The sequence below is a fragment of the Apodemus sylvaticus genome, chromosome 18 (genome assembly GCF_947179515.1).
Source record: "Apodemus sylvaticus chromosome 18, mApoSyl1.1, whole genome shotgun sequence".
Taxonomy (NCBI): Eukaryota; Metazoa; Chordata; class Mammalia; order Rodentia; family Muridae; genus Apodemus; species Apodemus sylvaticus.
Genome location: NC_067489.1, coordinates 46,018,136 through 46,040,445, shown reverse-complemented (window position 1 = coordinate 46,040,445; position 22,310 = coordinate 46,018,136). Strand labels below are relative to the sequence as shown.

Genomic DNA, 22,310 nt, shown 5'->3' with positions numbered 1-22,310 from the left:
AATGAAGTATAACATGTAGTTACTAAGATAAATTATCTGACTGAAGAGTGTCTGTCATTTCAACGAGAAGGCATTTTCTAAGGCATGAAAGTGTTATACCGGAAGAGGAAGGGATACAGAACGGCGTGGGACTGGAGTCTCCCTGCACGCCCATGGAAAGAACAGCTTTCAACAAAGAACAGTGATTCTGGATTTCTCCTTGAAGTCGATATCAATGACCTATATTCTAAAGATTCACAACAAACCTAAGACCCTGCTTAGAGTTGTTGCTGTCCTAAAGAAGGAACTGATCGGCGCTGAGTAGTGGTGAGACCGTGAACTTGGGACCGTCGTACGCTGAAGCCGGGAATACAACCGTGTGTCCTCTGTAGAGAGCATCTGGCAGGTCTCAGAAGATCACGCATCTGAAACTATGCAGTGGCTCAGCATCTCCTTCCTAGCTGTAAATCAGGAGAGGTGAAGACATACGTAGCTGAAAGCTTAGGCACCAATATTCCTAGTGTCATCTTCATAGTGCCCCCAAATGGAGGCAACGCAAATACCCACTGCCTAATGAATGGACATGTGAAAGATGGCTCCCATCCATGGTAAATTTCACAGAGAAGGAGGAATAAACTTCTGATACAGACTAAAATGGGTTTTGTCTTTGTTTTTAATTTTTTCAAAATTTGCATTTGTTTATTTGTGCATGCTTTCGTGTGTGTGTGTGTGTGTGTGTGTGTGTGTACATGTATTTGCATGCGCACACATGTGCTAAGGCGTGAATGTGGAGGTCAGAGAAAAATTTGTGAACGTTGCTTCTCTCCTCTGCTACTTGGAGTGCACTGATGGAACTCAGGTCAAGCTTAGGGTGAGTCCCTTGACTTCCTGAACCATCACACTAGCCCATGTTTGAACTGAAATATGTGGCGCCCAGTGAAACAAGCTAATGATAGAAGAGCACACACTATTGGATCATCTCTGAAATGTCTCAAGTCAGCGTATGTACAGGCGGTTGCCCAGGGTGGAGAGGGAGGGTGTTAGCAGAAAAATGTGAGAGAACTGATAATTATGGGATCTTTTATGGAGATAACAAAAGTATTCAAAAATTGATTGCGTTCATCGTTGCAGAAACCTGTGATTCTCCTAAAACTGTCTTAAACTGTGCACTTTAAATGCACGCATTGCAGGAGCTGAGAATTAGACCTCCCCAGAGCTTCTTTCTACATGTACCTCAGTTGGCTGACCACTTCTCTAACACGCATGAAGCCCTGAGTTCTATCCCCATCACCACATGAAAGTCAGGGTAGTGTTGCACAGCTGTGGTTGCCAGCATTTGGAAAGAGTGGGGTCAGGAGGATTAGTGTTCAAGGTCAGGCTCAGCATGGAACTGTGGTCAGTTCCAGGCTAACCTAGCTACATGATGCCCTGTTTGAAAACCACACACACACACACACACACACACACACACACAAAGCAAGAAAACAAACAAAGCAGAGAGAAGAAGAGGGAGAGAGAGAGGGGGAGAGGGAGAGAGAATAAACATCACTCTGTACCACCTTACCACCTGTTCTCTTACGTGGTATTTTCAAATGTCATTCTTAGGAAAGTCCCGCCCCGATTTGACTAGGTTTTCTAGGTGCTTCAAGGGATAGGAAGACAGGCTATATAGCTAGCCCTGTTTTCCTGATTCCCCTCATTTATTTAAGGCATACATGTCATGCTGTCATGTTTGAAGTATTTGCTTTTATACCATCCTGTCTTCTTTCTCACATATACCAATTCTTTTTTTTTTAAAGTATAAATTTATTTTAAGAGTGATATAACCTGCCTCGGTTTATTTATTCAATTTTTCCTGTATAGATTTTTCAGTTTATGACTGTCATAAAACAGAATTGGCTAATCTAATCCATGCTAATGTTGCATTTTAATCACAGCGTATCCCGCCCTCAGGTATACTTTGTTCTTGCTACAATTTATTGTCTTGGTCCTGTTTCAAATCGTAATGGGTAGATCTGCTGTTGGCCCTGCTGATCAAGGTTACCAAAATTCAAAGTGCGGGCATGGGGAGGGATAAAACAAAATACTTGGTTGCCAATTTTAGACAAACATTTTTTTAAAAAAAAAAAGTGTAGCAAACAAAATGAGACATTAAATGAATGACATTAGAACTATTGCAAAGAACAGAAGGCTAATAAGTCTTCTTCATTACATGAAGCTGAGGCAGATTCTCCACACACCTTACAAGTGCTTATCCTTCTCGGAATTCTCCTAAGTGGCTTCTTCTGTTTTTCCTCCTCTCTGTCACCCCCATCCCTTCCTTAAGCCCAAGCCAGCTCAACACAACTTTCCCAGTTCTTTCTTCCCTACCAGCTGTGACTTCTCTCCTCCAGGAACCTTTCTTCCCTCCATCCCCTCTGTAGTTGTCAAAACCGCATGTGTTTCTTATTAAGGATAGCCTGTCTTACAGGGAAATTATTTGATAGACTAACTACTCTAGCCTAATGATTAGTCCTTCCCAAGGGTAATCACATTCAAGCAGAGGGCCCTGGAACTCAGGAACGCCTAACCCCAAAGAGGAATCCACAGTAGGAGAGTTGGATGGCAGCAGGTCTGGGTGAAGCCTTGTTCAATGACAGTAAATATCAGCTTGGCTGGTGATATGGCTTTGCAAAGGATCTGAAAATGAATACCTAAATTCTCCATCTCTCTATAATTGTTATGCTTGCCAGTATATTCTAAGGGCTCTCTCATATTTGCGTAAACCATTCATCCCTCTTTTGAGCACCAGGCCTCTATCTTGCACCTTACCTGTGCTAAGCACATGCTATACCACCGAGCACAGAAACCACCACTTAGGTCACGTCTTGAACACCCTGGCAGATAATGGTAGGAAAGAGATCCCAGCAGAATTCGTGGGTGGCTTTAACGGAGATGCATCTGAGGTTGAGCTTGGTGTCTTCTGGAAACAAACATAAACCTTGTAGTTCAGAGGAAGAAATCCAGCACTGGTTTCTGCTGTTGTGTTTGCATCATAGTTTAAAGTTTAGGACTAGCCCTGAAGAGATTTGAGTTCTTGGGTGTCACTGACTGCAGAGGGTCAAATAGTTCTGGGATTTGGGCTGTACGTGTTTCCCTAAGGATAGCGTGTGGGATATTTGGCTGCGAAGTGAGCTATGTTCACCTACGTATGGAGCAATTAAGAACTGTAGCCTTCTGCTTTCTTTCCATGTAGATTTTATATCAAGACGGCAGCAGAGTAAAAGGTCATTAACCTGGAAAATGTTTCCAGTTATGCTTTGGGAAGTAGAGACTTCTGGATTTTTTGTTCTGGAATTATAAACATTTCCCAGGCTAGGAGAGAGATTCAGAGGATACGCTCATATATTTTTGCCTACTCTGAACATTACTTTGTATGCTAATTTCTGTACATTTGATGGCAATACTTAAGTGCTCTAAAGCTCTACTCCTGCTTTAAAAGTGACCAATAAATAACAATAAGAGGCTTCTTCCGCAGCATGTCCCTTTACTTGTTTTTACCAACTTTCATAGGTAAACTCCATGTGAACTTTTTACAAATACAGACAATACCTACGGCATAACCCCATGAGCTTCCCTACCCTCGCCCAGGCTACAAAGGCAGCTTTCATTTTTCCTCCTCCTTCTCTTTTCTTTTTTCCCCCCTTACATGCTGATTTTATTCCAACGCTTATTCACATCTCTCTGATAAGCACAGTTTGATTTCTAGCTAATTGTAGCGACCGATTTTCATTATTTATGAGTGTCATTGTCAGACTCCGTTTGGAAGTCGGGCTGAGATAAAGCTGATTCCAACTTCTGATATGACCACAGCAATCAAACAATTAACCACACTAGCTTAAACGTGCTGGGCCCGGAGGGGGCTAATATCTTTACGACCAAATATTTACTGTATTGTGTCTTACGTTAGATTTACTTTGTGGAGGATTCAACGTGCCATTTCATCACAAATAATTTATAGTACCCTCTCCTTAAAAATATAATGTAGGTTTCTCATAACAGCAAATTAACTTTAAAATATTCATGTAGATCTTAAGATGGGAATGGGAAAATTAAGACCATGAGTCATATAAATACTTAATATTCATAAAAGATTTGGTAAAGAAGTTGTGTTTAAATCAGTCTTTGCCTTCTACTCCTCTTTATATGTATTTGATTCTGGCAGTGCTTATATTTGGGACCCTCTCATATAGGCAAGACATAAAAATGAAAGAACCTTATGCAGGTCCTCTACAATGAAACATTTTCAAATTCTTTTTACCCATGGTGTCATGAAACCCTAAAATTTCAAAAGCCAATGCAGGATGAGAAGCATCACTAATGGTAGTGGTCTTTTGAGAGTGTCACCTAATTTAAATATTGTGCTTTAAGTGATTGCAATGCCATAAGTTTTATTATGCTCAATTTATTAGTAAAGGCTTGCAGAGTTCACAGCCATTTATTTTCAGGGAACCTGATTGTCTCATTAATTTTTAAAAACCTATCCCCTCCCATTTTTGTTTGAGAGTGTACTGTACTTGCAAAACTTGATTTGCTTTGGTCAATACAGATGTTTCCAGGTGTTTCTTAGCTTCAAACATCTAAAACGTCACCGATAGGCAAATAGGATGCTAATTTTCAAGGTTTTACCCTACTGAGTGTTGAGTTACACACGCATACATACATATTTCCATGCATACTCATACATGACCATGTACAGATACATATACACACTAATATGTACTCACAAATATGCACCCATTATATGCATCCATGCATACATGTATACACATAAAGATGTATACATACATACACATACATGTATATACCAACTTGCACACACACTACACATACATGTACATATATATGCAAACACACATATCCATGCATACGTACACATACATACATGTATACCAACTTGCACACACACTACACATACATACATATACACATGCAAACATACACACACACACACACACACTTATATTGCTTTCTGAGGTAAGGTGGGCAGATACAATTAAAATGACCAAACACCTGATTCTTCTTAAGCAGTAACTTCCTCGTGAGGTAAACTTTTAATTTTCCACCAAAAGAAGTAGAATGTATATGGGAAAAAAAATCCTATAGTTTAGGACCCAAACCGGGACAGATGGCCACTTTTGTAGCTTTACCATCTGCTAAACCAAATTCTGCCACCGGAAACCGGTTCTTCCCTCTGCGTTGGGTGTTCGTGGCCGAGCCATGAATCCATCTCTGGAGGGGCTTATGGGTTTAAGTTGACGATCGGGGTCTGAACGGAAGCCTGCCAGCAGCCCACTAGGCTGCCTCTCGCCCCATAATTGCATCCACTTGACCATATGCCCCCCAAAGCTGGTGCGAACAGGGGTAAAGCCTGAACGAATGAGTGTTTCTTTCAGGGAGATTTTTTTTTTCTTTTTGAAAGAAAAATGAAAAGAAACTAAACCACGGGAACCATATACTCACTAGTTGTTATCTCTCTTTCCCCCTAATTAGGACAGAATTTTACCCTAAGGCAGTTAGGAGTGTGTGAATCCGCAACTCGAAGAGGAGTGGCATTCTGTGCGGAAATGGGGCTCCCTCACAGAGGTTACTCCATCAGTGCAGGGTCAGATGCGGATACGGAAAACGAAGCAGTGATGTCCCCTGAGCATGCCATGAGACTTTGGGGCAGGGGGGTCAAATCGGGCCGCAGTTCCTGCCTGTCAAGCCGGTCCAACTCAGCCCTCACCCTGACAGACACGGAGCACGAGAACAGGTCGGACAGTGAGAGCGGTAAGTCGCACGGTTTACTTTCCTATGTTGCCTTTGAGCCCGTCGGTCTTCCGGTTGACTGTGATTCCTGTTTTCCTTCCATGTTTCTCTCTTTCTTTTCTTTTTATGTTAATGTAGCAGAGCCCAAGAAAATACTTGTGAATAGTATGGGGTTTTTTTTCCCCCCTAAGGGGGCGGGGCAGGAGAGGTGGATCAATATTTGATGTCAAATTATTAGATTCTGCAAACAGTGTTTGGTGCGTTAGATATAGTTTTGAGACACAGTCTGTGTACAGGGGGAAAAAAGAAAAGATTAAGTCTGACTTATATTGGATCAAGTCACCTGTTACCTTCTGCGGAATAGGAAAATAGTGTTGATAAAGTGTCCCCCAGAGCCAGGTTACAATCAAAGATGTCTTTGTAGATTCCTCTTGAAGATAACTCAAAGAAACTGCAGAATCTTAGAATGGGTGAATGAGCACACAGAATAGTTTATTAACAGGGCTCCAGTGATTGAAGAACAAATTTGATCATGCTTTAACTTGCTAACTGATGAGGGCAATTGAAATCTTGGTAAGGAGTTGGGATGTGGCCTTTGATGTCCTTGGGAACTGGATTACTGTGCAATTAAATCCACAAAAAAAATGGATTTAAGGATGTCTAAATAGCAGCTTGCATGGTCCAAAAGATGTCATTATAAATTGCTGGCACTTTTGTCCTGTTGCCTATATGGGGTGATAATAAAAAAAAATAATTTATATACAATAATAAATTGAAAAGAAAACTGACTTTTTTTAGTCACCACTGCTTCTAAGAAGAATTAGAACATCAGCGCTAACATAAAAAAATCTTTTCCTTAGTTTCTAATATTAGGAGTATGCCTCTCCTTCAGTCTGTTATTAATGTGATATGTATCAGATGAATCAAACAGCAAAGAGAAAATTGAAACAGAAGAGTTGCACAATATTGGAAAACAAAGATGATTGTTTATTAATAATATTTCACCTTTATTAGTCATTGAGCAACTTTGTCAGCTTTGTTTTGTAACGGCAGGCAGATCCGAGGTTCGTTTTCAGTTTCAGATAAGACAGAGTGGAACTTGCCTCGCCCTACTGCTCGCTAGACATTTCCTTCCTATTCAGGGAGTGGAAAAGTTTCATCTAAATCACTGGAGACCATTTATTTGGTGTAGAATATTCTAGTGCATTAAACCAAAGTCAATAAAAACTGCGGATAGTTACCCAGAATCTTCATGTTAGAAGTGTAAGTCCTTGATAGGGTCAGGCTTTATTCCAAACCCCCAGTAGGAACTAGGACAATTCTTTTTTCATAAAATGAGCCTTATAACCATGCTGCCAGTATTTCTCTCCCCTTGGCCATTGACCTCAGCACAGTCTGTATTTCTTAGTGAATTCGGAAGTCATTCTTACAGTCCATACTTCATACTCTACTTGAAAAATTACAGTTATATACTCAGATACTGCAATTGGACTCTTGCTTTCATAATTATACAGCAAAATATTGCATAAAAGAAAGGCGGAAAGTGTGTATGTAGACAGTACATTGGGTTCCTTTAATCTGCACAGGAAACACCCTATATCTCTATTAAATGTCCCGCATTGAGCAGACTTAGCTTTTTCACTCCGAATCTTTGTGGTGTAACCTTTCAATGTTATGTTAGCAATTTATGTATTAGTTTTATTATTCTTAATTATGTACCATGACAAATTTCCCATCCTGGGCCATTGCCCTCCCCAACCCAGCCCCACCCCCAGAAAACACAAGGGGAAACTTTGTAAACTCTAGTACTCCGTTTGCAATTTCTGACAGGCTGTGAAGACCAGAGGAAAATGTGTAAGTCTTTCACACATGGCCCATCTACCTTTACCTTGGTATTATTAACTAGAGGAGAATGGATTTCCTTGGCGGGCTCATAGACCATGTGCCTAGGAAGAAAGAAAATAAAGTGCCCTCCATTCCTCCCAGTGGCAGTCAGGGAGCAACATGCAGAACCTAGCCTTGAAGCTCAGGACATTTGGGCAGTATTTGGAGAGCGTGACAGGTCCACTAAGGGTAGAGAAGAAGGTATCAAAGGTGTTTAGTTTATTGTTTATTTTTTTTTTTAAGTTGGGCAGTGATGACTTCAACTTGGATCTACTTTTTCCTCCACGTTTGGTTGGGATTATTTTTTAAGCAACATTCTGATGGTCTGAGGATCTTCAGTGAGGTCCCTTTGGGGAAGGGAACAAGAGGAAGTAAATTGCTGTTGTCGATATGAACATGAGCCGTATCATGTGTTACCTGTGTGTATCCATAAGAGTATTTCAGATACGTTCATTTATTCTGAAACTTCAGAGTTTACTCAGAAGGAGCAAAGATTCATTCATTAATTACATTTTCCTCTGGGAAACAGAGTAATAGGTATGTAATAGACCTTGGAATTGTGAGTTGTGATTTTAAACAAGGGTAATACAGATTTTTATTTTTGTCCTGATGTTAAAATAAAAAGACTATGTTTCCCCCCCTCCCTCTATGGCTACTTCAAGGTAAGAATTAAAATTTGCAATTATGTACAGGTTCTTTATATTTTTTAAAATTATTTTATTTCATTGTATGGCTATTTTGCATTTATGAATACATGTGTGTGCTTGGAACCTGTAGAGGACAGAAGAGGGCAGTGGATTCCCTGGAAGTGGAGTTACAGAAGGTCGTGAGTCACCCTGTGGGTGGTGGGAATCAAGCCTGGGTCCTCTGGAAGAGCAGCCAGGGTTCTTAACCAAGCAGCCATCCCTCCAGCCCTGGACAGGTCATCTTAATACCTTTATAAGTGAGACACTCAAAACCATATTATTTACTTTCATTTTGTTATCTTTACTCAAATATAAAATTTCAAAAACAATTCAATTCTGCTCTCTTCGGGTAGTTTAATTTACTCTAACTTTGACAGAATATTGATCTTCCAGTTAGCTTTCATTGATTCTTGAGTTACTCATTATCTAATTCTATTCGTTTTTATATTGGCTTGAGATGTCAGACAAAACCCTAATTACGTGTGTGTGTGTGTGTGTGTGTGTGTGTGTGTGTATTTGTGTGAGACAGTCTACAATATAAAGATTAAAGCAAGGAAGAGTTAAGTAAAATAATGAACCAGAATGGCACCAAGGGAGAACCCAGACAGCTCTATTTCTATTGAGTTTTACATGGGAGTTTGCACTGTCTGTTTTCATTATTGCAGATACTGTGAGTGAGGCTGTCTTCCCAGGAAAAGATGCTAGTCAACATTTGTACAACTATGCAAGCTAAATGCCCAGTATTCTAGTATAACTTCAAAGAAAAGCTTAGTTCCTAAAGGGAAACCGATTCCATTCATCACTGACCAAGAGGCCAACCGTTCCACATTAGAAGGTGCTAGAACCATTGCAGGGCTAATGCGATCTTGATGGCTGGAGCAACCCACAGGAGTAAAAGAGTATTGAGATCACGCCACGCACCTTACTGTTAGAAGATGGCAGAGATTCAAAACAAGCCATGGAGCACATTAATTTTTCCCCCTTAACTAATTTCTTTTCGTCAGTCATGGAATTGACAGTTCCTAAGAGTTTAGAGGGGAGAAAAATTCAGTATATGGTGCTTCATTTGGGATTCCAAATTCTGGATATAGGAGAAGTCCTCTCTTGACGTTACCGGTCTCTGTGGTTGTAATCCTTGTGGTATGTCCACTCCTTTCAGACTGACAAACACTGTATGACGGTGATTTCCGATCCCCTATTAACAGCCACCCCAGCAAATAAGCCCTTGAAAGGTCACCAAATAAATGCTATAGGCCCCCATATCAAAAGTAAGCGTACCCATGGTTTTTGGATCAGTTTAGGCTTCTTTCCTTTCTCTGATGTGTGGCAGAAACACACTGCCTCCCACCCCCACCTAATTCCAGCTATCCAACTTAGCAAGTCATCTGGTCAGAACTCTTGCTTCTGACTATCTAGCTAAATGTCGGGAACAAAGGATTTTGTAGTGTCTTCAAAACATCCGTCTTTGTGCCTTCACGATGCTCTTGAGTGCGCCATTTGCCTGCAGTAGCAGCAGGTCCTGCATTTAATCTTAGTCAGCTGGCGATGTTGGGTGGGGGAAGCGGGCTGAGTGAAGACCTTGGTGGCCAGCAGTTAGATCGGCATGTCTGCCCCCATTCCTGACCATTGTTATCTGTGTCACTGAAGGTCCCAGCCTTTCTACCCTGCCTGTTACTTGGCCAGCTAAAGTGACAGTGATTTGTTAGCAGGTCCCTAATCTCCTTCCTTCTTAGCCTGTCTACATTTTAATGTTGGGGGGGGAGGTGGGAAGTGGGAGGCTGATCTTTGATTTAAGGATGACCTTCAGTGTCAGGCAACCCAAGGGGAGCTGGGCCTGCTTTCCATCCTACCATGACCGAGTCTTCTTGGAAGGGTTGTTATTTGACCCTAAGTCTCCCAGTCCTGGGACCTGGGGCAAGTCACTTAACCTTTATGTGCTATGGTATCTAACCTGGGTAAAATACAAGTACCAGAGAGCAGTACACAGCTCATTGGGATAAGACAGCATTGGGCTTAAATGAATGTGTGTTATGTCAGAACAGGACTTGGACTTAAGTGAATTGCGTTGTTTTTGTTTGTTTTGCTTGGAAAATAATATCTTTGAGTGATGATGAGAACTAAAAATGAAATAAGTAATAATATCAAGTATCTGCCTAGCTTTGGCCCACAGTAAATGCCCCTCTCTTTCATCCCTGCTTCCTCTCTCTGCCTTTTTGTGCCTCTCTATACAGTAGTCAGGTGTATCTGTGTCTGGTAAGGAGAGGGAAGGAAAGGCACATGGCCTCCTCTTAATGATCTTCATAGTCTGTAATTTCTGTCACCGTTTATCGACTCTCTTATTTTCATTGGAAGCTCCACATCCTTTTCAATTTACTGTAATTAAATGAATGTGCATTGAATTGTGCTGATAATTAGTCTGATGGCTATAGACTTCAAAGGCTTCAGCCTGCTCCTTCTCCTCCTGGCCGAAGGAAATTTCAAAAGTAGTGTTTCCCTCAAAGGCATGTTACTTAGACAGCCAGTCAATTAAAATCCCGTTTAGCTGATGTTCATCAGTTCACACAATAAAATACATCATTCCCATAAGGCCGCATTGCTCACCTGGAGTCTTAGCACTGCACCTGTTGCGAGACCTTAGTAAAGCCACGCTAATTGTGTGTGATACTGAAGTATTAAGGGCTAATTGGACTCACAATAAGGATATATAACATTAAAGCAGGGTCTTTTTATGTAGAAGATACTTGCTTTGAACAGCTAGACAATATGATCCAAGGAACCAATTTGACTTGTCTTTGAAATGGGTATATTAAAAGTCAGCTCTCTATTTAATGGGAAGAGAAAGCCTAAAAGTTGACTTACTGTATTTAAAGATGAAAAATAGGCATGCCTTTTAAATAAGGTAAGACTTCTGACACTGTTTGTGTCTGTCTCTCAGTAGAGAACTTGGGTTACTTTATACCCTAAATCACCACTTCAGGCCAAACAGGTTCTCTGGGAGCATAGGTGGGAAATTTTCTTCCTTAGCTGAACATAGGTAAGAGAGAAGAAATAGAGGGACCTATAAGCTATTCCATCACCATACATTTAAACGAGTTTGGGAGAAACCCCAGTGCCCTTGCAGTAGCCTGTGGTGTCCCCAGATGCTGTAAGTGGTGCAGATGCCCTTTGCAAAGAAGGAGCAATATTTGGATTCTCTCAAGATGAGTCACACGCACGTCTAGGGTCTGCTCACTAGACTGATTCCATTCCTCCGACTCTACCCACCAGCATCCTTTGGAAAGGAAATTGGTTGTGAGAATTAAGGTGGAATTTCCTTGCTGGATGAAACAAATGCTATTTTCAGTGTTACTTTAATTGTATGAGATTCTGTTACACAGACTAAGTTATAGCTTGGATGCAAATTCCATTAGGGGCTCTCTTCTGCAGTGTAGTGGTCAATTCTGGCGCACTCTACCATGGCAAATGCTATTTGGTGTTTTATGTCATTGCTGTAGTGTGTCCCAAGCAGCTAGTGGAGTGTGTTGGGGTGCTCACTAAATCAAGTTCAGAGTTAGGGTGCTGCGTTGACTAACAGAGTCATGTATGTATTTCCAATACATGAAAGAATTGCATTTCCTGGGCGGGTATACATTTATAATGTCAATTGCAACTTCCCACATTCTAACTGAACGCTATCACTTTCATTTAAGACTAAATGTCCTCACTTCATGGGTAGATATAAGTCACTCTTGAACACAGAAGTATGAGTTTAAGTAAAATTTAAAAATAGTCCATCTGTGGAGACATATACCTTTAATCCAAGTACTTGGGAGGCAGAGGTAGGCAGATCTCTAACACACACACACACACACATGCACTGGAATGGTAAAGACGTATTATAATTGCTATTACTTAAATATGTGCATACACTTGTATATTCCTATCCTATAGATACTTTTTAGAAAATGACTGTTTTGTGACTCATGTGGCTATTACCATGTCTATTAAACTCATCTTATGGTCTACGTGGTTTTGTTATAACTATATAGGAGATGATCTCCTCTCCTTGTCTTTAAACGTGGATCCTTCTTATAGCGGCAGAGTTTAAATCAAAGGACAGCATACATATCAAAACTGATGATGTATGCTATTTTGATTTTTGAGTGTGTTTTTGATATCCTTGAGAAATCCCAGTGGTAGCAGTGAAATTGTTTTAATTAATGAATTCAGCAGCAGTGAATGCTGAATCAGGTTTATGGGTATAATTATCACTGAAATAGAAAAAAATGAATGCGAGCGTCAGAGAACCTTGGTTTATTTGCCATTTTGAGTGTAGTCAAGTGTTTGAAGAGCAGATAACTACTTTTTCTTGTGTGCTATTTAAAGAATAATCTTCTCAAGGCGAGGCATAGTAATTCTGTTTATTAATATCAGAGACATGCAGTATTATATGTGAAAATCTTGTACGTTATTTGGTGAAGCATTTGAATGACTGAGTTTTACTACACTGTGATTTCCTTAAATACGCTGGTTGACTTGAGATGGTTTTTCTATAATGAGCAGTCTGTACATAAAATAAATGTAATAAGCATTTGAATGCATATTGAAATAGATGCAAATGCATATACACTTGAGAAAGGAGCAATTAAGAGTGTCTGATGACTATTACCTTGACTTTAAATATTATTATTTTGAGTCACCCGGAAACTGCAAATTGAATTAAGTCTAGATGTGACTTATTGATTCTATTTCTTATTTAGCAACTACATCTTCATTCAATGAATAATAAATGCTGACGGTTGTACCAAGTGTGGGGAAAGCAAGAGTGAGTGAGATGTAGTTGTTGACCTCCAGAAGCTCCCAGCCTAGTTAGACAAATAGGCAGGTAGACATGTAATTGGATTTTAATACGGTGAGTGTTCGGACAACAGAATATGCAAAGCAAATGCCAGCTCAGAATAGATGGTTGCCAGGGGAAGAGGATAGGACAGGAGAGGAGAGACCATCTTGTAAAGAATGGGAGAGCTGGTATCAGAACGTAAGCTTAGAAGTCCAAAGACAAAAGGTTGCATCCAAGACAAAGCAGTGTGTAGGAAAATGTATGTTGGCTAGTGTCACATCAACTTGACACCAGCTAGAGCCATTTTGGAAGAGGGATCCCCCCAATAGAGAAAGAACCCCCACCTGCCCGGCTTCTACGCAAGCCTGTGTTGTGTTTGTTGGACTGCTGATTGATATGGGAGGACCTAGCCACGGTGGGTTGTGCCACTCCACTAGTGGTCCTGGATGCTGTAAGAAAACAGGCTAAGCAAACCACGGGAAGCAAGCCAGCAGTCAACACTCCTCTACCTTCCGGTCCCTGCCCTGTTTGAGTTCCTGCCCTAACTTTCCTCTGTGATAGATTATGATGCAGAAGTGTAAGCTGAAATCAATCCATTCCTCCCTGTGTTTGCTTTTGGTCATGGCATTTTATGACAGCAATGGAAATCATGATTAAGACAACAACTGAGACCTCTAGAATGGTTTCTCGAGTTCTAGGTTGTTTGGTTCCCATGGTGGTTTGAAGGTCTCCCACAGCCTGGAAGGTTGAACATGTGATCCCAAGTTAAGGACGCTCTTTGGGTAGGCTAATGAGGTATGTTCTTGCTGGAGGAGGTTATGTCACGAGGGGGCAGGCTTTGGGGGTTCAAAGCCACATGTCATTGCCAGTTTGCTCTCTTTGCTTCCTGTTTGTGGTTCAAGTTGTAAGCTCTCAACTTCCAACTCCATCCATCATGCCTCTGCTCTGTCATAACACACACACATCCCTCTGGAACCATAAGAAGAAACCGTTCTATAAGTTGGCTTAGATGCAGTATTTATGACGGCAATAGAAAAGTAACACACAGTTTCTATCGCCTATGGTGCCTGTCACCACAGCACAGAGGAAGAGCTGCTTCTTGGACTATGTAGTTTATTCTCTGGGTGAGCAAGGAACTGGGAGGAGTTTTGATTAAGAGGATGGTGTTCACATTGGCACATTTTATACGGATCTTTGAAGACAGCATAGGCTGTGAACCATCTTTCCCATGAGAGGTACAGGGCCTTGTTCACCGCAGCGCCTCCAACCCCCCCATCCCCCCACCCCCCCCCATCCCTGTGTCTGAACCTGAAAAAGAAGGTGCCACTCCGTGAATAAGGAATAGACTTTGAGGCTGCTGTGTTTCAGATGAGGTTGGTCTCCCTGATGATTCATATTCCGCAAGAAACTTCCTCAAGATTGCAGTGCTGAGGGGCGTAGAATCTTCAAGAGATGTGCCTCTGTGCATGGGCCACTGGAGCCCCCTTATAAAAAAGGGTACCAGCTGCAGCCTTAGTCTTACTCTTCCAGTCAGGTTGCTACAGGGTAAGGTTATGACTCTTGGTTTTCTCCTCTACGCCAAGCTGATTTCCTCAGTGAACCTCTGCCATGCTGTGTCAGAGTTAGGAGGACCCTGGTCCTTTGCTTCACAAATGCTGCTGCCCCGTGTTAGACTGTGCTCTAAACAACCTCAAAACCTCTTGTATATAGAGTGCCCGGCAGCAGATATTTTGATACCAAGCAAAAGACTAATACAGAAGCCAAACATGGAAGTCAATTAGCTGATTACATAGTTATCAAAGAAAGAGAACATAAAAGTTAGAATCAGGACCCAGGCAGGAAAGGAAACTCAGCCAACCACAACAATCAAGATTTCATGATCCAGGCAAAGGTGACTCTTTCAACAGGTGCCCTTGATGTCAACTATGTTGCTAAACAGCTCTAAACCAGCATGTATGAAGATGATGCAGGAGGATTGTGAGTCTGAGGCCACCCTAAGTTATATAAAGAGAATCTCTCATCAAATAAAAGTTGTTACACACACACACACACATGTATGTGTAAACATGCATATATATGATATTCTCTAGTATATGGTGCTGTGTAAATGATGTTTTAATCCCATTTGGAAGTTATAGTATATTGTTTGTAATAAAATTATCCATTTCAGGGTCAGGTTGAATTTGAGGTTCTCATGGAATAGTGACACTTAGCAATCTATTATACATTCCTACATAAGATGTACTTTTATGTACACATAAATAGATGTAAATCTATAATTCAGATAGAATTTAATATCTACATAAAGTCAGAGAAAGAAACAACTTACAAAACAACAACTTACATAAATATATTTTAATTTTAATCAAACGTTCCTGAGATCAAGTCATATTAAATACACACACACACACACAGAGAGAGAGAGAGAGAGAGAGAGAGAGAGAGAGAGAGAGAGAATCAAAAAGCCTAGTTAAAATCGTGCTTCTAAGAAAAAAATAAAATATAGAGCATTAAGAAAACAGATTGCTGGTTACTATTTGAATACCATAGACTTGGAATGTGATGGTTTTGTTAAATAATAATTAAAATTAATCTGCTCAAAATCAAAGCAGTCAGGACAGAGATGTCTAGTGTTTGGAACTGCTTACACACAATGCTAAAGTTAAAACAGAGATCTTAAAATTTTGGCATTGAACAGATGGAGATTCCTAAGGGATTTGAACGTGCTTCAAATATCAGTTGCTTTAGAGAAAGCATTTCCTTATAGTGGCCTGTGTCCTGGTTCCTCTCTCTGTCAGGACTAGCACCATGGAGAACGCAGGGCACAGATTTTGCTTATAGGTCAGCTGAGCGGTCCAAAGGAGCCTATTTGGAATGTAAGGTTTCTGATAATCCCTAGAATTTTTAAAGGCATTAACCACTATTTATAATGTCTTAATAACCCAAGTTAATGATTATATGTGACAGACATGATAAACGCGGAACCATAAATGGATTTGAGAATAAAACATTGTGACTTCTAAAACTCATGCCATTAATCTATTTTGCTTGCTTAGCTCCACCTGGACATTAGACAAGTCAGAGACACAAGATAATTTTAATTAGTTTCTGTTGTTGTACTTGTACATTTTTTATTTGTTTGTGTATTTTTTCTTTTTCTCTTTTTGAGATTAGCATATAACATCTCCCTTCTTTCCTTTTCTCTCTCCAGACCTTCCCGTATGCCCCTGCCCACTTGCTTTCAAATGCAAAGGCTCTGTTTTCATTGTTATTGCATGCATTTTCACACACCCGCATACACACACATTCCTGAATATATCCCCGCTCAACCAGCATCTTGTTATTTGCATCTATGTTTTTAAGGCTGGTCGCTTGGCACTGGACAATAAATTACTGTGCTTTTCCCTGGGGCTGGCCACCTCTCCTCCTCTCAGGTTTCCTCAGTTGTCTGTAGTTCTTTCCGTAAGGTTGATGCCCCGTGCTGCTGTCCCTGTCCACTGTAGATGTCCTTGTCAGCATTATCATCCTTGCCTAGCTCACGTGTAGGCAGTCATGTTGGTGAGACTATATGGCTGTAGTTTCTGATGTCACTAGGAGCCACAATCCCATAGCAAAGTCCCCGACTCTTGCAGCCTTTCTGACCCTTCTTCTACAATGTTCCCTGAGCCTCGGGTACAGGCGTGTTCTATAGATTTTTCCACTGGGACTGGGCTCCACAATTCAGCATATTGATTGCTTGTGGTTTACTCTAATGGCTTTTGTCTGTTACAGAGAGTAGTTCCCTTGAAGAAGGGTGAAGACTTCACTTATCTGTGGGAATAAGGACAAATGCTTATAACTGCTGTGAGGGATTATGCTGGCTTAGTAAATTAGAGGGTGGTGATCCTCTTTCAGTAGGTATTTCTTAAATAAAAATTGTGGAAAGGACAGATAGCTCAGTTAAAAAGCATGTGTTATTCTTCCAGAAGACCCACATTCAGTTCTAAGCACCCATACCAAGTTGCTCATGACCACCTGTAACTCCAGCTCAAAGGAATGATATCCTCATCTGGCCTTCATGGGTACCTGTGTACACAGACAGACAGACAGACAGTCAGGCAGACACACACACATACACACACACACACACAACTAAAAGAAATAAAATACATATGTAAAAAAGAAAAAGAAAATTAAGATATTTTTGAACTACAGTCCTTTATGGTATTAGAGGCAAGTCTCCAGTAAACTGTTTCTATTGTATGATTTAAGGTAATTTATTGATGACCCCTATCTACTACATCTGGCCTTCTAGGTGTTCTCCTACAGTAAATTATGTTCCCAACTGTAATTTATATTTTGGAAGGCAGTGAGGAAATGTCCAAATGATAAAACGTTTCACTCAGGAGAAATAAGTTTTAAAGATCTGCTATAGAATATGGGCACTACAGTTAGTAACAGTATATTCTATTCTTGAAAACTGACATTTGAGATGTTGCATATTTGATTAGCTTGATTTACTCATTCTACAATCCATATATTTAAAAAATATCATGTGTTCTATATACTTAGGTAACTTCTATATTCTATATTCTATATTATATTACTTATTAATTTATGTATATAAACTAATTAATTAATTAGAGAAAATAAATTATTTTGTAATTACTAGATTAGTCTTGAATCTTTGCCCTTAATTTTATTATTTCCACAGAATAAATTTTTGGAGCCCAAAGATATTAAAATTTAAGGCTTTTCACTCACTGTATCAAGATGACCTGGAAAACAGTTTCTCTCCACTTACGCTCCTGTCAACAGTATGGGAAATTGGATTTTCCCATAAGGCATTGACAGCTGTTCCCTGCTTTAGATTCTTGGCCATTTGGTAGATAAAACAATGTCTGACTATTTGTTGGTTATTTTATAAGATGCGCTATCTTTTCATAGAGTTTTGTATTCTTTTGCGATCATGCCTCTGTTATTCTGTTGGGGTATCTGAAGCAATGGGTCTTCAAAACCTACCAAAAACTGAAGGAAAAATAGTAGCATTCAGGGCCTAGAGTCTGCATTTCCCCGCTGTACACATGTGATCCTCCTGACTCGGGTTCAAGTGCTAAAGGCCTTTCATCTGCAGTTCGCCGTGGGATTTCTCCTCACAGAAAAGCTGGTCTAACCATGATGAAGAATGGTGACTCCGGCTCCAAGCAGAAAGGAACTTGGCATAGAACAGATGTGTGGGATCCGGGTCCGCGCCATTCTGCCTTGTGTCAACAACTGCACAGTAATCACTAGAGGCTCACGTTACCAAGAAAAGCTGTGTTTAATCCAACTCAGCGCAGGCAACTCATTTCCGTAGCATTTCTGTAGCTTTATTAAATAAATGAAAAGCTTGAAGCAGGCAGGAGTAACCCTGTGAGGATCTCTATCGTGAATGCCTCGATGTGGGAAAAGATACGCAGAGTAGCTGTGTAATCATGGGCACATACTCACAAGTGGACAGAGATGGGGTGCATGTAGGTGGTTTTTCTCACTGAATTGGAAGTGATTTTTGTGTAAGGCAACCTTATTAGCCTTTCTGTAAATATTTACAGACTGTCTTGCAAATATTTTCCTCAGTTTCCTATTATTTTTGATCAAAAGAATTTTAAAGAAAATTTTAAATATACCCATTTAAATGATACTTCTGGCTTTCTTTAGCTAAGAGAAATGGTTACATTTTCCAAATCAGCTGAACCTTTTTAAACATTTAACATGTTTCCATTTTTAATGTATTGTGTGATATAGTCATTTATTTTCTATCTATTCCATCCACTTTTGTCAATATCATTCAATGTAATTAGGGAACACTTGATGATGTCTATGTGAAACGTCAACTCAAGGTTTTGCTGTTAATTTGGTAAAAACATGAAAGAGGATTGCTAAGATTTATAAATAGTTTTTAGACACCAAATTCTGGTTTGGTAGTTTCTTACAGTGCCAACTGAAAATAAATATTTTGGGGTCATACAAAATTGTTCACAAATAGTGTAAGTTATTGCCTTTAAAATATATAGTAGTAAAAAAAAAGATTTAAATAGATTTATGGACACTAGATACCATGTCAAAAGTGGTTATTGAGGTCTATTTTTTGTTAATAAGCAAAGCTTTAATCATTTAAAAGCAACATTTTATAGTTCTGAATATTCTTGTGAGATATTTTTAAGGAACAAAAATTTGTTTTTTGAGACAGGGTTTCTCTGTGTAGCCCTCGCTGTCCTGAAACTCACTTTGTAGATCAGGCTGGCCTCAAACTCAGAAATCTGCCTGTCTCTGCCTCCCAGAGTGCTGGGATTACAGGCGTGCACCACCACTGCCCGGCAAAAATATATTCTTTTAATTTCAGCCTTCTAGGCTTAGAAATGCTATGCTGGGCTATCCAAAGGAGACAATTAGAAAACACAGCAGTCAGATAAAATACGATTGCCAAAGTACACATGGAGATTAGAGAGCAAAGAAGACGCAGAAAAGAAAAAGCTGTCCAAATGAATAAGTCTGATCAGGATGTTAGACGGTAGTTGGTCCGTAGTATATGCTCATTAAAACAAAAGGCCACTCCAACAGGTGCCCGGAAGGGCAGGGGATGCTACTTTGCCTGTGTAAGGAAACTTCCAGATCTGGAATAGACTTTGGGGGAAGCAACAAGACATCAAAGTTGATAGTTAAACTGGGTGTGGTAGTGAATGCCTTTAGCCCCTGTACTGGAGAAACTGAGGCAGGCAGATGTTTGTGAATTGTAGGCCAGCATGACCTCCAATTGAGTCTTAGCCTAGCCAGGGCTACACAGTGAGACCCTGTCTCAAACACACAAACACAGCCAAAAAACACAAAAATGTCGATGTTTAAAAGTTGATAATTAAACAGAATCAACTCCCCAAGGACCATCGACGCCAGACTGAGAGGCCCCATATTGTCCCGGCGTGTGGTCCTGTGCAGTCCATGTCCTTGTGCAGAGGTGGTATATGCTGAATGCTGACTGGAACTTGGAATCGAGAAGCCAGGAAGGTGATAGAGGTGATGAAGAGGAAGGTGTGTGTGTGTGTGTGTGTGTGTGTGTGTGTGTGTGTGAGAGAGAGGCTCTACAATGTGAGGACAGGAAGAAGGTAAGGGTGACTCCTAGTTTTTACTGAAAACCATAGGGGGGAAAAATGATGCAATAGGGAAAATAGGAAGAACAGTAAAAGACTACACAAGACACTGTCATCTGAGTGACGGCATGAGCTCACAGTAGGTAGAAATTCACATCCAAGTCTGTGCAACAGTATACTGACATGTCATCTTTACAAGGCAACTCTACCAAACCAGCCTTTGGTCCCAGCAGTTGAGAGGCAGAGGCAGGTAAATCCCTGTGAGTTCAAGGCCAGCCTGATGGGTAGAGCTAGTTCTAGGACAGCCAGGCCTACACACACACACACAGAGAGAGAGAGAGAGAGAGAGAAAGAGAGAGAGAGAGACAGACAGACAGACAGACAGACACCAAATGTCTTGAAAAATCAAAGGAGTAAAAAAACAAAAGTAAGTATGAACAAAAAGCAAATATTACCATTTAATTGTAGAAGCGGATAAACAGTGAACGATAGCAGAGCTAATCTAGACTCAAAAGAAAGACATTTCTACATGTTTCTAGAGTCATCCCTCAAAACTGGGCAGTCCGTGAATGCTCAACATCCAATAAGAATGCTCTCCGCAGCCCTTCAGTTCACGCCCGCAGAAGCCAACATCCTTATGTGCACGCATTAGCCTCCCGTTACAATAAGAACCTAGAGATTGCAGAAAGGACTCTGAGCGTATTTGGTTCCCATGCATTTTACTTGCTTTTGCCCTGACCCCCGCATCTCAAAACCACTATAACCAGATTATCCTGTGTAAGATTATTGAGTAAATCATATCCCCCTTTCTGCTTGAGACTCTCAACTTAAGATTTAAGATTTAAGTCAGGCCTTTCCAGCGGTGATGACCTCTGAACTCTGCCTCTCACAAAGGATCTCCTTCATCCCTCTGCAGAGAAAGAGAAGAGGAAACACAAGGAAAAGTGCCTGGTGCAGAGTCCCACGTCCTACGGCATGGATGTGAAATGCCCAGGAAGCTATTAAATCATCACGGTCTTTAGCCATGCTCAAACGGTGGTAGTGGTCTGTGTGTTGGCTGCTCTGCGGTCCTCTGTCAGCCTGCAGGTGGAAAAGCAAGGCTGACAGAATTAGGCTCTGGATGTGTGTGTGTTGTGTGTGTGTTACATATATATATGAATTGAATTATTTTAGAATTATTATCTAAAATTGAATTATTTTAGAATTTTATACATGTATATATATAACATATGTATCATGTGTATATCACATATGTATAATATGTATATAAATCATATATATATATTATATGTTTATAAATCATATATATAAGTCAGACAGTTGAGTTGGGCAAGCCACCTGAGGTGACCTCACCCTGACCAGTGCAGTGCCTCTTGGTCTGATAAAGACAGAGGACTGTCTGCACTGTCTCAAGTTAGCAGTATTGGAAGGTTTGCAGGTCTGAATTCGCTTCATGTTTATTTTAAAACAGTGAGAGACGCACACAGAGAGCAGAGCAGAGTGCGTTCTGCGCAATGCCATGCTTTTTAATGTGCTGTGCGGACTAATGTCTCACTGAGGGATAAGAGGAGATCTGTGCGCAGGCGAGTGGGACGGTGTCTGTTCCTTCAGTGTTTCAAGTAATTTGTGTGGAATCACCTGTAGCTCACTGATGAACTGACAGCTCTCAGGCAAGATTTATTTTCTTGAAAAAAAAAATACAAGAAAGGATTTGGAGCTTCAGTTGATGCTTTTATGATATATGTCCTTTTTAAAATTGAATTATTTTAGAATTTTATACATGTATACTGTATTTATATTCTTTTAACCTGGCCCTATCCAGATCCAAACTCCTCCCATGTTCTACCTCCAATACCATCTCAAATTCATGATTTTTCTATAATTAGTACCTTCATATATACATACATACATATATATGTATATATACATACATATATACACATGTACATACAGACTTTATCTAGTGTTCCTTATATGTACTTGTACTTGGGGGTGACCACTATGGATTGGGTAACCTACTCTGACATTCATTCCTGCTTCTTCCTCTCT

The 22,310-nt window shown here is 40.4% G+C and overlaps 1 protein-coding gene across 1 annotated transcript in view; it reads left to right on the top strand.

Moving 5' to 3' along the window:
* The window catches only part of Tenm3 (teneurin transmembrane protein 3), a 614,692-nt gene that overhangs the window by 193,713 nt on the left and 398,669 nt on the right, over positions 1-22,310 (top strand). The window contains exon 5 of the mRNA XM_052162320.1: positions 5,512-5,790. Coding sequence (XP_052018280.1) covers positions 5,512-5,790 — 279 coding nt within the window. The remainder of the gene's footprint in view (positions 1-5,511; positions 5,791-22,310) is intronic.